Source organism: Petaurus breviceps, unplaced genomic scaffold (genome assembly GCF_028583685.1).
Source record: "Petaurus breviceps papuanus isolate PSGF00001 unplaced genomic scaffold, PetGlider_PUasm1.0 490, whole genome shotgun sequence".
NCBI classification, from domain to species: domain Eukaryota; kingdom Metazoa; phylum Chordata; class Mammalia; order Diprotodontia; family Petauridae; genus Petaurus; species Petaurus breviceps.
Genome location: NW_027186352.1, coordinates 21,363,224 through 21,378,082, shown reverse-complemented (window position 1 = coordinate 21,378,082; position 14,859 = coordinate 21,363,224). Strand labels below are relative to the sequence as shown.

At 45.5% G+C, this 14,859-nt stretch overlaps 1 protein-coding gene across 5 annotated transcripts in view; it reads right to left on the bottom strand.

Moving 5' to 3' along the window:
- The window catches only part of BICC1 (BicC family RNA binding protein 1), a 286,143-nt gene that overhangs the window by 54,460 nt on the left and 216,824 nt on the right, over window positions 1-14,859 (bottom strand). For all 5 annotated transcript variants that reach the window (XM_069101823.1, XM_069101824.1, XM_069101826.1 and 2 more), the window contains 4 exons: window positions 7,054-7,133; window positions 3,623-3,781; window positions 1,812-1,865; window positions 104-298 (listed from right to left, as the gene is read on the bottom strand). In XM_069101823.1, coding sequence (XP_068957924.1) covers window positions 104-298; window positions 1,812-1,865; window positions 3,623-3,781; window positions 7,054-7,133 — 488 coding nt within the window. The remainder of the gene's footprint in view (window positions 1-103; window positions 299-1,811; window positions 1,866-3,622; window positions 3,782-7,053; window positions 7,134-14,859) is intronic.

Here is a 14,859-nt window from a genome sequence, read left to right as displayed (position 1 = left end):
AATAAGAATGTCTTTTTCTTTATCCCCCAAGCTCCTGGGTCCCCTGAAAACCAATGGACCTCAGGGTAGGGGAAGAACCCTTACCCTGCACTATGTGGTTTACCTTCACTGCATTGGAGTTGTTTTGGGACCCTCGAACAATGACGGTAGCACCATACATGCGGGAACGCTGCTTAAATGATACTGAAATGTTGTACGTTTGCGATATGTGCTGAAGAGTGGGTGAATTGGGATCCGGAATGGGCTGAAGAATGCCAGCAATGGGCAGCTCAAACATGAGGACCAAGGGAAGCAGCTCCTGGAAAGAGAACGTAAGAATGCCAAGAAGAAAGTCACAGCTTCAAGCTTGGGATAGAGAGATGCAGCTGACAAGCGCTTCCCTGAAGGGGGATTTCTTAAAATATCTCTCTTATTTCTACTGCAGAATTAGCTTAGGTTATGTGGCAGAGTCTCAATATAATACAACAGCCTCAAGGTCCTCAGTGCCATTAGAGGCAGATAACAAGCATAGGGGAGATGCTAAAAGTCTCCAATAATAAAATTCTCTCTAACCTTTGTTGGAGATAATTTAGTTTTTAAAAACATAAGCAGAAATTCTTTCACATGGGATAAAACTGTTGGGAGTGGGAAGAATGAGCCAGTGGCAGCATGGCAGACTATCCAGACACAAGGAGAGATACTCCCAGATGGTTTAACCCAATTGTCAGTGGCTGGAGAAAAGGTGGGACCTAACAGAGGGACTACTCTGCAACAGCATCCTAATGATGGCATCTCGGGACTGGACATGGGAATTGGGCTGACTCAGGTCATGGCGCAGGAAGAGTAATCTCTAAACCAGGGGAGTGACTTTCCTCAAGTGCAAATCTGACCATGTCACTTCCCTCACTACTCAATAAACCTCCATGACTCCCTCTTTCCTACAGGATCAAATATAAAATCGTGTGTGTAGCATGTGAAGCTCTTTCCCAACCTACATGCAGGCTTCCTACAGGTTACTCCTGGCCACTTCATCTTTGATCCAGCTACACTGGTCTGAACTCCCTCCATCAGCCACACAGAACAGACCCTGTTTAGACTCGTTGGTTTTGCGCTGGCTGTACCCATGCCTAGAATTCTCTCTCCTCACTTCCATGTTTTGGTTTCCATGGCTTCCCCGAGGACTCAGCTCAGATCTCACTCCTGCAGTGGATGGACCTCTAGTCCTAGTCTGCTGCTTCTAGACTCCCTCTATGCCTTCCCTCTTAGAGGCCCTTTTATTTATACCATAAGGAGTTTTTATGTACAGAACTGCTTGCATATTATCTCTCCACTTAGCAAGTAAGCTCCTTAAGAGCAGGGATCACACTCATTTTTCTTTGTATCTCCAGTGGCTAGAATAGTGCCTTACCTTAGGAGTCATCTATTCAATCAATCAGCAAGCATTTAAGTACCTACTATGTACCAAATGCTGAGGTAACCATTGGAGATACAGCCTCTCCCAACTGAAAGATGGAGAAGTGACAGACAAGGAGATAGGATGATTGCCCCCCCCACTCCCTCAGCAAAGTGAGAACACTGGGACAAAGCCCTGGTCACCCTGTCCTAGTTAAGGCTTTAGTTAATATGTAAGTCTGTGAAGACATTTTGAAGAGACAGTAACAATTCAGAAGGTAATATCTACAGAGGGCACCAACCCAGACTTCCCAGTTCTTCCTTACTTACCCATAGATGGCAGCAAGTGATTTTGATGTAAAAATAAATTATAGTTGTTCCCTACTTCTTCTAATTCTAGTAATATTGACACACATTATTATAAGTACATAAATAGTTACCCGAATTCTAACTCGGGCAGACTCAACGCCAGCTGGCTGTCCTGCAATAGACACCTGTGAAAATCAGAAAACACACAGTTATGCTTCTTTTAAACCCAATAAAGGGCACACAGGTTTCTCCTGAATTCTCAGTGATCCACATGTGCTCAGTGCCTGGGACAACTGATTCATGGAAGTACAGACCCCCACAACTGGCCTTCATCCATCACAAGCCTGGAAGATCCTTGCACAGTATTTTGTGCCGGAAATGACTTTAGTTTCTCTTGGAGTTCAAACCCTCAATAGCCACAATAGGAAGTCTGGTCTCAACCATACCCCCATATGCTGAAATGAGCCATCCAGAATGGGCCATCCGAAATGAGCCGTCCAGAATGGACCATCCAAAGATTCTCTCAGGACACTGATGAGATGCTTACTTTCAGAGAACATTCACCTGGACTCAACTCAGATTTTACATTTAGTAGCCTCCTTCTAGCAACATGATACTTTTTCTTGATTCAAACCTAAGATCATACACTCCCTCGTCTTCCCACCCCAGTCTGCCCCTATGATCCTTGTGAAGATTGAAGGAGAAAATAAATAGGAGAAGGCTTCCAAAGCTGTAATGTAAAAGCATTTACACCGTGCTTTAAAGCTCATAATGTAGTAAAATTATCAGAACAGCCCTGGGAGGCAGAGCACACAGGTATTGCCATTCCCATGATGTAAATGGGAAAATGGAGGCTCAGAGTTCAAGTAACTTGCAGACCTATGGGCACATTGCTGGTTAAGTTTCAAAAGCTGAATTTGAACCCAGGTCTGATGAACTCCATGTCCAGCAAACCTCACATATTTCTCATTACCTAAATGTGAGGTATCATTGCTTGGTTATGCTCCAAGACGGAGGCAGAATGAGGTGATGGGCACAGGGAGTCAGGAAGGAAGACCTTAACTTCACCACTCTCACATGCTAACTACTCAACCTGGGTCAAGTCATGCTATTTCTTGAGCCTCGGTCTCCTCATCTGTACAACAGTGATAATACCTTCCTTCAGAGTTCTATTGGAAGGCTCCAATAAGATGACACATGGAGTGTGTTTGGGCTACCCTAAAACACTTTAGAATTTCTTTGAAGATAATGACAGGGTGTCTGCTATGATATTTCAAATTCTCTATTGTTTTAACTGAGCACAGGTAAAAATACCCTAAGGGAATGCTTCAAAGTAGCCAAGTATTTTTTATGTACTTAAGTCACCAAAACAAAGCTAAAGTTTTGCTTCAGAAGTCAGCTGTGGATTACAGACAGCTCTCATCCTCACAAGGCTAAAGGACAGCGCCTGAAGGACTCCTCAAGGCAATGTGCTCCAACCCTTTACTGGAGTACCCACAGGAGCATCCAAACACAGCAGAAGGGACCAGAAGACACATGCATCTCCAGGATTTTTGAACTCCATTGAGAAAGAGTCTGAACCATCTCTGTAAAATGCCTGACCTGACCAAGGAACATTTCCTGAACACTTCTATCTATGTGTCCTTTGACTATACTATTCATTTTCAACTTTGCGTCCTTTCTTCTCCAGCCACAAGAAATAGCCATCATCCCTCCCTAAAGCCCCATCATGCATTCCTAAGACCACTGGCTGCCATGTCCCTCCTGCCTTTGACAATTTCCACTGAACTCAATGTGATTCTTTCATCTCTCCATGGATATTGGATTTTATAGGGTTTCCATATTCTCATCTCTTGCCCTTCCTCAGCTCAAAAGAGACCTGTGCAACATCACGACATTGGCCGCCCCACCAAGAGTTGCAGGCAACGTTGGAGGAAATCACCTGGTTGCTTTTTTCTGCTTGATTGTTCCTATTGGAATCTGGAAAGTGGATGTGACATCCTGTTTCCTCCATCACCTTCTTAATATTGTTCCCACCTTTGCCGATTACATGAGAATGCTCTGTGTGTGAAACATCCATCTTCAGGGTGACTCGGTTGCTCTGTGTAGAAAGAGTGGTATTAATAACCTTGAATACATTAAAAAATCCAGAAAATTATAACTTCTTTGAAACTCTTCTTTTCCCAGTGGAAAGAAAAGCAACAAAGGACAGAAACACAGTTCCTTGCTGGCTTTAGCATGTTAGCAAAAGTTACTAAAATACACGTTGAACGTCTAAAGAAACCCTTTCCAATCCCCATTTTTCATTTTGCTCTATATTCCCCATGGGGGGTGGGCTGGAGGTGGGGAGGGATGCCCGTACCATGATCTCTCTTCCAGATTTCTTTGGGAAAGTAGGACCTTAAGGTCTGTGACAAACATGGAGAAATGACAGATTTTCCCCTTAGCAGATGTGAGTGATTTAGTCCAAATTACTCAGGCCAGACAAAAACCCTGAATGAGTTGCTTGGAAGATGTGCCTGACACTCTACAAGACTTGATCAATGTTAGAAAATTGGAACTAAAAATAGAGCCCCCGAGTAGGAAACAAAGCAGGGGTCTGCTAAGGAGCTCACGAGGGCAGCCTGATCACTTCCAGATGGATCTATGTCACCTGGGGAAAATGCACATTCTACAGGACTCTCTGATGAGGTGAAAGGAAGCAGGGGAGGAGAGAAAGAACGAAGAAAGAAAAGACAGAAAAAAGCATCAATCAACATCTACTATGTGCCAAGCCCCATGCTAGGCCTTAAGGACACAAAGAAGCAAGTGAAGCAGCCCCTGCCTTCAAGGAGCTTACATTCCATCAGGGGAGACAATAGGTATGTGTCTGTATGTGTGGAAGAGATACAAGGTAAGTTCTTTGGTTTTGCAGCAGCAGCTGCTGAGGGAAAACAGCAGAGAAATCCTCAAGGTGAAAGTGATGCTTAAACTGGGTTTTGTGGGAATTACAAGGGACTCTAAGAGGTGGGAGTGAGGAAGGATTACATTCTAGGCATAGGGCTGGTCTGGGCAAAGGAAGGGGAGATGAAAAGGGGGGATGGGAAGAAGAAAAGGGGAGGAGGGAGAGAGAAAGGAAGGAGGGGAGGAGGGGAGAGAAAAGGGAGGGAAGAACAAGAGGGGGGAGGGGAAAAGAAAGGAAGGAGGGGGAGGGAGGGAGAGAAAAGGGAGGGAAGAAAGGGAAAAGGAAGAGAAGGAGGGAGAGAAGGGAGAGAAAGAAAGAGGGAACACAAGGGAAGAAGGAAGGCAGGAAAGGGAGGTAAGCAAGACAGGGAATGGAAGGTGGAAGGAGGGAGAGGAAGGGAAGGAAAGGGAGAAGGAAGAGCAGGAGAGGACAGGGAAGGAGCAAAAGACAGGAGAAGAAAGGGAAGGAGGGAGGAAGGAAAGGGAATGGGAAATAAAAGAAGAGGAAGAAAAGAAGGGGGAAAAGGGGAAGGGGAAGATGGCCTAGTAAATAAGAGAGGGGAGAAAAGGCATGGAGGGAAAGGGGAAGAGAAAGGGGGAATGAAAGCAATCGATGGGAAAGCAGGCAGAGAGAAGGGAAAGAAAGAGGTAAATAAGGAGGGCCTACGCAGCGAATGTAATACTATAAAACCACATGGGTTTAAACAGAAATGAAAGCTAAATTACTGACAGCAAAATTTAAAATCAAAAACCTAAGAAAGAGAAAATGATGGAGCCTCATCTTAAGAGACTGTCAATCTATCCATTATAGGTAATAAATGTGACAAAATGGAAAACAATACAGCTAGCTCATCTATCTTTGGTCACATGGGTATCAAAATATTTATTCTTGAGTCATGCAACCTCTCACAGACTAAATAAAAAAGTCTAAATACTGTGAAGCCTTAAGACAAAAAACCCACAGACTTTTTCACAAACTTCCTGACTTCTTGGGGTTTGAACCTGATCCCATTAAAATATTAACACAGATCACCTGAACCCCTGGCATCACCCTGAGCTCCTCAGTGCGGAGCTCTGTCCCCCAGACACAGTCTCCCCTCTTCTTCCTCCTTCTCTTCTCTTCCTCCTTAGGATGGCCTCCAGACCCACGCCCCTTCTTGGTCATCAGGTCCCATGCCAATCACCTTGGTGAGCTCATCACGATTCTAGAATCTCTTAACCTCTTGAATGTATTATTTCTTATTGATTATCGATTATTATTACTGATTTATTATCAATTTTCCACCACTTCCAGCCTGCCTGAAAATTCCCAGAGTATTCACATCTACACAACGATTACAGGACCATCACAGGCCTCTCCGCACAAAGTGCTGCGCCATCTACATTTTGCTAAGAGCTTCAGGATAACAAAAGGAAGTCCTCATTCCTTTTGCTCAGTATAAATTCAGACTGCCTGATCTCAGTGGGTTGACTCCTGCTCACCAATCCCTTTATTCATCCCTCTTTTTTTGTTCCACACTTGAAGTTCCATCAGTATGAGGATTTCCTACCAGTGTCTTGGAGAGTTGTCTGGGGGCTTGAGAGGTAAAGTAGCAAGTGCATGGCCAGACACTAGACTGTTTCAGGAGCAGGACCTGAACCCATGTTTTCTTAACACGAAGGTTGGCTCTCACATCCACTATTCCACTCACCTTCTCTATTTGTCTCTCAATGATTCTCTTTGGCATTACTACTAGCAGCTGTTCCAAATCCTGCACAATCCTTCTCAAGCTACCAAGTCCCCTCTCACCCAGCCAGATGATCCTCCTTCCCACTGTGAGACCAAAGTCATTGGACATAAATGCCTGCATGTGAGACTTTATAAGTCTTTCCTTCTGTAACACACTCCCAGACTTCCATGTGTTTGCCTACTCATTCTTTCTCATCTCCTGTTTTCCAGTAAAAGACATATCTCTCCTTTCCTAAGGCTAATCCTCACCACTGCCATGTGCCCACTCCCATACACTTGGCACCAGTCCTACCCCACCAACCGCAGGGCACACCCTCTCCCAGCACTCTTCAGTCTTCTCCCGACTCCATCATGTTGCCTCCTGGAAGCACAAGCGGGTGAGGAAGATCAGTAGGAAAAGAGGCTGGAAAGGTGGTTTGTAGCCAGACTGTAGAGGGCCTTAAATGCCAGGATGAGAGGCCAAGAGGGAGCCTCTGAAGGGGGGTCAAGCAGAGTTGTTGTGTGCCTCAAAGGAGGCCATGTTTAGAAAGTGCTCTGTCCCCTTGGCCAGTGTACCTGGAGGAGGCACATCCTTTGAAAACCCACAGTCCCTTTTCTCTGAATTGTTTTCCTCACACAAGTTTTCCCCAAAAGGCAGATGGAGTCCTCCCAAAGAAGCCACTTCCCCCCGCCCCCGGAGTCATACTGACACACTGACTTACTTTGGTGTCCAAGACAGACATTATCTTTTCCTTGGCTTCCTTAACATTTTCCTTCTTTCCAGAGACCTTAATGTGAGGATCTACAAGAAAAAGAAAATGACACATGTGAAAAGCCCCAACTCTTGCATTCTGATGGTTTTACCAAGTTTTACTGATGCCCTTTGTCTTTCTTTCCCCACCTCCCAAATCCTGTACCAAATGGAGGCCCTGGGAGGAGGTACAGGAGACCTTATGCCAAAGGAAAACGCATCTCCAGAGAGGAGAGAAACCTGTTCCCCTCGACCAAGATGGCCCTAATCAAAGCTCTGACTCTCAACTGCTCGGTCACAATCAAACACTGGCACCTGGAATGTAAGCAAACCAATCTTCACAAGGCTGTGACAAATCACATCCCTGCCACATGAAACAGGAACGAGGCAAGCCCCCCAAATGACCTTCTTTTCTACCACTAATTTCTCCCTGTTCGGGAAGTCGCTGAATCATTTTACCTTCATCTGGTTTCCACACAAAATAATCGCATGAAATACACAAATACCATGAAACTATCAAGTCAAGCTGAACATCAATCAGGTTCGACTTTCTTTGGCCAAAGGTCCAGGTGAGTTAGCGGTCAACACACTGGTAATGGTGGAAAGCTAACCTTCTGAGTCAGGGTCGTTATGAGCCTGGAAATGGTTCCAACCTTCATTTTGATGCTTCAAGAATCAGAGTCTTGGCTGTTGAGGTAACTTCTAGCACTGATGTAGATCCCACCCCATCCCTCTAGGACAGAGGTTGTTAATAGTTGCTGTGTGTATCACAGGACCCTCTATCCTCTTCTGACTATGCTTCTGACTCTTGACTTTGCCCCATATGTCTCCTGCCATCTCACTCTGGAAACTCCCCCTGAGCCTGAAACCTCTTGACTGAGCACCTATCCACCAAGATGTCCTCACTCTGGAACATCCCTCCCCCATTCCAGGCCTCCTCTACCATTGGCCAGTTCCTCCCAGGGCCTCCATTTGGGGAAGGGGCCTTTACTCCCCTGCTGGTTCTGCTTCTGACTTTCCAGCTTTGATACCATGCCCTCTTTGTTGCCACCTTCCCCTTTCCTGTCTCCCTTTTCATCTCCCTTTTGTGTATTGTCTTGTCTTCCTCCATTAAAATATAAACTCCTTGAGAGCAGGGACCATCTTTCCTTTTGTCTGTATTTGTAACCCAGTGCTTAGCACTTGAGCAATGCTCAATAAATGCCTGCTGCCTGGCCTTGGTCGCCTGGCCAAGTCTACAGAACCCTTCTCACGATCATGCCTTTAAGTAACTGAAGGAATCAGATTTCAGGCAGAGATAAGTGAAAATAAGATGAGACTTTTTTCCCCTCTAAATGCATGGAAACCCTGACATCTACCCCTAGATCTCAGTACGGGATCCACTGCCCTAAGGGATGGTCTCTACAATTTAAAAGTGCATCCCCCTGAAGTCCAGCTGCTGCTGAGCTGCACTCCACTGTGGGCTGAGGGTGCTGTGACACTCTCAGAGGGCAGGCACTTATCCAACAAAAGGCCTGGACCAGAAGTCTCCATACCTGTGTGGGCCTGTCTGACCTTGTACTCCGCCGGGCATTGCTCCCAAAGACCCCAGAAGATCTCTGTGTCACCTGACAAGTGGGATTGGTTTGAGGTTGGAGTGAGTGTGTGTGCGTGCTTTAATATCTTGGAATTGTCATTATCTAGTTAACAACTACAGAGAGTAGATACCCCTTAACAGTAGGGGGGGGGTGTGTCTGTATGTGTGTATGTACACGTACTAAAAGCTAAAGATTTATGATTTCACTGGGGGGAGAGACTCCCAATGTGGGAACTCCCTCCTGTCTGACTTAGTGGATACATCCTAAGAGAGTAGTCTAATGCACAAAGTGGCTGATTACTTGTTCCTGGTCAGACAGCTGGTCGTGATCTAAAGTAAGCCTTAAGCCTAGGTCTTCCTGATTTCCAAGTTTACCAGCCTGTGTCATGTTTCCTCACATAAGCATAGATGGAAGAAACAGACAGCAGAGACCCAGAGAGAAATGTATCCACACACATATGTGTCTCTAAGGATGACAGGATCACGGCGCCAGAAGGACATCAGTGGCCATCTAGTCCAACACTCTCCCCAGAGGCAAGATGCTTCCTAAAAACAAAAAGCATGTCCATGTTCATCCAAACAACAGCTTTTACCCAAATCAAGGCTGGCACAGTAAAGGTTGCCAAGGTAATATGCATAAGCTACCAACCACTGCTCTTTTAAATCAATGGTTTCCAAATCTTCCAGTCAATCAGTCTGCCAGTGAATAAGCCTTAGGAAGCTCTTCCTAAGTGCCAGGTGCTGTGATAAGGGCTGGTGAGGCAAAGAAAGGCAAAAAGAGTCTCAGGTCTGGAAGGGCTCAAATTCTTCTACCCAAACCCAGGCCATTTTCTAAGCCCACAGCCAAGATGGGCAAGGAAGGGGAGGCTGATCGAGAGGTCAGCCTGGGAAGCCTCCCGGTCCCTTGCCACAGACACAGATAGGGCATCTCCAGACGATGTCATGCCACCTGTCTGTTTTAAAGGTGAGGAGGCAAAGATCAGAAATGGACACACCTAAGTTCCCTCAGATAATAAGGAACAGATCCAAGAGACTCCACCAAAGCAAAATGGTCATACAAGCAGAGCCCAGGTCTGGGTAGGTCCTTCAATGCCCCTCTCTCTTCACTCACCCACCAAATTAACATTTATAAAGCATCTTCTCATGCAGATAAATGAGTTAGGAGTTCACAAAGGTACTAATATGAATAAAACACATGCCCACATGGAGTGGAGAGGGTAAAGCAACAGGGAAAGAGAGACAAAATTTTAATTATGAGATTTTATGTAACTCCAGGGTTTAATGAACTACCTCAAAGGCTCTTTTCAAAGATGATCTCTCCTAAGAAACTGACAGGCAGGTAAGAAGATAGACAGTCATGGAAAGAGGGAAGTGAGTGTGTGTGTACACATACATACATACATACACATATATACCCACACACACCCAAACAAACACATATGGCAAATAAGAAACCTCACATAAACGCCATCCTCAGGGACTGAAGTCTCAGGGTGTTTTAGGGCAAAAGGAACTAGACTAAGAATGAATAGGTTGAAATTCTGGTCCAGGCCCTACCCTTGGCCTTGTGAGTGCCTTTGGGCAGGTCACTGCCTCAGTTTCCACACCTGTAAAATGAGAATGAAAGACAGTGAATAGAGAGACAGGTCTAGAGTCAGAAAGATCCAAATTCAAATCCAGCCTGAGACATGTATTAGCTGTGTGACCCTGGACTAGTCACTTAACTCTGTTTGCCTTATCTGTAAAAAGCAAATGGCAAACTACTCCTGTATCTCTGACAAAAAAAACCTAAGTGGGGTGACAAGGAGTCAGACATGGCTGACATGACTGAACAACAACAAAATGAGAATGACTGCATTCATCAGCAGAGGTTTATAAAGCAGCCTCTCTGTGCCAGGAGCCCTGTCCTCATGCAGCTTACACTCCACTGGGATTGTACCCTCTGTTCGAGCTACCTTTTGAGACCCTGAGAAAATCAAACGAGACAAAGCAGATAGGGCCCGGGCTCTGCAGGCTCCCAAACATTCCCTCTTCTGGGTGACTTCCTGCCTGATCCATGAAGAGCAAAGAGTCTTTTTGGCTCACGTCAGCTCCCACAAGAATTGTCAACAAAACAGATGGTCTGTTTGTCCTGCACTGCAAGTGTCCACTAAAGCCCAGCGGTGCACATAAACATCTGTATTCTGCTGGACAGAGTCCCAAGCTGCCCTCACTCCAGCATTCAGCTCTAGTTAAAATTCTGGGCAGCCGGCCCTGCTGGGAGCCCCTCACTACAGCCCCGGAGAACTAACAGCAGACATGTCCTCGGGGGCTGGGGCAGCTTCAGTCTCTGCTCCAGATCTCCCTTCTCTCACTGTGTGCATCCAGACAGGACAAGGATGCACGTCCAGGGGGCATCTACAGGACAGAATCCCTGGGCTTGGGATTCCTCGGTGCCTTCAGAATGCAGCTTAAAGGCCACCTGCTACAGGAAGGCTTCCCCCAAGTCTGCCCACCTCAGAATTGCAGAGTATTTTTAAAAATCTATTTTGTATTTCCATGCATCGTACATGCTTTCTCCAGGACAGAATGAGGACAGGGACAGCTTGTATTTTGTATCCCTAGGGCTCACCACAGTGTTTGCTGGATGACTGACTAGCTTAGAGCCAGAAGGGGCCTAGAGATCATTTAAGACAAATTGTTCATTTCACAGAAAGGGAAGCTGAAACCCTGAAAAGAACATACCTAGGCAGAGGTGGTGCAGTGGATAGAGCCTGGAGTCGGAAAGACCTGAGTTCAAATCCACCTTCAATCACTACTAGATTGTGAGCCTGGGAAATCACTTAACCTCTGCCTCAGTTTCCTCTACTATAGAATGGAGATGATAAAGCACCTACATCCCAGGGTTGCTGTGAAAACCAATTGAGATAATATTTGTAAAGCACTTAGCACAGAAATTGGCACATACTGTGCCTGAGTCGTTTTTGGTCATGTCTAACTCTTCTTGGCAGAGATGCTGGAGTGGTTGCCATTTCCTTCTCCAGTTCATTTAACAGATGAGGAAACTGAGGCAATCAGAGTGAAGTGACTTGCCCAGGGTCACACAGCTAGTAAGTGTCTGAGGCCAGATTTGCACCTTCCCAGAGTTCTTTTTGCTGCACTACCTAGTGCTAATTGATAATTATTATTTTACTATAACTATTTTATTTTTATTATAATATCACTTTCTACTTCAGTTTCCTCATCTGTAAAATGGGGATAATAATAGCACCTCAAAGAGTTACAAGGACCCAAGGAGATAGTCAACAGCAACAACTAGCATTTATACAGCACTTTATTTTTTGGGGAGGACGGAAGGCAAGGCAATTGGGGTTAAGTGATTTGCCCAAGGTCACACAGCTAGTAAGTGTGTCAAATGTCTGAAGTTGGATTTGAACTCAGATCCTCCTGACTCAAAGGCCAGTGCTGCCCCTACACAGCATTTTAAAGCTGGTAAAGTGGGTAGCACCAAGTAGGTACCATAGAGATATTCGTTCCTTTCCCTTCCCTTCCCAAAGCATTTGACACAGATTTCCTATGGCCTGTAAGGGCCCCTCTAGCTCCAAGAACTTAGCAAACCTTGACCTTCCACATAAACTGGGAGCTGTTGACATAGCCAAGGGAACACAGGAGATCCGGAAGACATGCAGAAATGTCCAAGGCTCACCTGCCTGGGCTCCTAGGGCAGCTGGATGGCACAGAGAATGAGCCAGTGGGCAGGACCCAGCTGAAATTCTGCCTCAAGCACTTTATCAGTTTTGCCATCCTAGGCTTCTCTGCCTGCCTCAGTTTCCCCAACTATCCAATGGGACTGCCACCAGCAATGTTGTAGGGTGGTGGTGGGAATGAGGCCACACCATGCTCTAGAAATGTTAGCTATTAATATTACTATGATCATTCCCACTGCACTGCACTGTGTCTGCAATAACACTAGTTTTTCAGCAGCAGTTCATTATCAAATCCTGACAATTTGCAAACCAAATTCAAACTTTTATGACATGGACCAACTCCCACAGGACAAAAGCTGTGGAGCCCGTGTCATCTGGTCCGCAAGGCAGGAGAGAACGAAAGACTCCTGATGAGACCATGGGGGCCTAGATTTAGAGATGAAAGGGTCCTCAGAGTACGTTTATCTAAACCCCTCATTTTACAGTGAGGAATCTGAGGGTCAGAGTGAAGTGACTTGGCCAAGGTCACACAGCTAGTCATTGGCAGAGCTGGCTCAGATCATAAAATGCCCCTTAATAAACTACCACCAGACTTCTGTCCAGTAAAACCATGGATCTGGGGTCAGAGGATCTGCTTTCAACATCTGGCTCCTTGGGCAAGCCACCTCCCTCTGAGCCTCAATTTCCTCATCTGTAAAATTGGGGTGTTTTACCAGATTACATCCTCTACGGTCCTTACGCCTTAGCTATGTATCCCAAATTCTAAATCTACGAATGTAAAAATACAAATGATGCCCTATCCCTCTGTAAAAAGAGAAAAGACTGAATTGCATTCCCAGAGCATAAAACCAAAAGTCCAGTGGGAAAATGGGAGCTCCATTTAGAAGGGTGATTTCTTTTGAAGGAGAATATCGCCATCTAGTGACCAAAATGATAAGTGGTCACTGCCACTGAAAGGTCCATGCCCAGACCCATGCCCAACCTCAAACTCCCTCTTCCACACCCAAATACCACAGCCCACTGGCCTCCAGTTCCAGATCAGAGTCACCCAACATATCGCCCCCATCCATTTGTCTGAGGGTTCACCAATATCACCAACTCCCATGATTAGAGATAACAAAAATAGAGATTCCTTGCTCAGTCACGGCATTTTAGAAAGAAGGAAAAGATGACCCTTTCCTTGTCACTTGCTTCAAAGGTAAGAGTGGGGGTGAGGAGTGGGGAATTTATTTTCCTAAATTACATGGACTTAACCTAAATTCTGAAAAAGGGCCTCTGATTTGACCTTGAACATGACCCACTGGAAATTCAATCCATCCCATCCCAACCAACGAGCAGAATTGGGCCACAATCATTTTTAAAAGATCTGATGTGTAAAAGCAAACAGATCCCAGCTTCCTAACAGTTCTAATAAACACAGAGAGAAGGGAAAGGTGACCCTCTGAACTCTGCTGGAGGGGAGTCATGCGAGCAGGAAAAGACTTCATCTCAGAAGTATGGACTGTAAGGCACACACAGGCAGAGAAGTGACGTGCTAGCTCCTTACGTAACCGGCCCAGAACCAGCTTATGTAATCTCATGTGTCAACATGCCCTTTGGCTTCCCTTATCTTGGACAAGACGTTGCATCGTTTGGACAAATCCATCATCACTTTATGAATTTCTGTTGTGTGGGGATGGAGGAACATAGAAAGCACAAGAGACAGGTTGGCAGAGGGGGTGTAGGCTCCAGAGTATGGAAAACCCGAAGGCAAAACTGGCCTTTAGCTTGACCCTTCCGTGTCCACCAAGAGACTCTCTAAGAATCTAAGTCCTTGGTGCTGATCCTCGGTAAAGGTACTAGAATACACTGTGACACCACTGAATCACAGGGCTCTGTCATGTAAAGGCTGTCCTGTAATTAGCCACCAAAAGGCAAGAGAATCCCAGCATTGGACCTTCCAGCCCAGAGACTGATCCCCCCAGACCTTGTTCTTACAACCAATATGAGAACTCTTGTGTGAGTACATATGTGCCTGAGTATGTGTGTGTGTTTATGTGTGCATGTGTGTCTCTGAGTGTGTGTCTAAGTGTGTGTGTGTATGTATCTGAGTGTGTGTGTCTGTCTAAGGGTGTGCACATTCACGTGTCTGGGTGTGTGTCTATATGTTCATGTGTCTGAGTGTATATCTATGCATTCATGTGTGTGTATGTGTATCTGAGTGTGTTTCTTTGTCTATCTAAGGGTGTGCACATTCACATGTCTGGGTGTATGTCTATATGTTCATGTGTCTGAGTGTATATCTACGTGTTCGTGTGTGTGTGTATCTGAATGTGCTTGTGTGTGAATCTAAGTGTGTGAATGCCTGTGTCTGTGTGTGTGTCTGAGTGTGTGTCTGTCTAAGTGTATGTGTCTGTGTATCTGAGTGTATTTCTGTGTCTATCTAAGGGTGGGCACGTTCACATGTCTGGGTGTGTGTCTATATGTTCATGTGTCTGAGTGTATATCTACATGCTCATGTGTGTGTGTGTGTGTG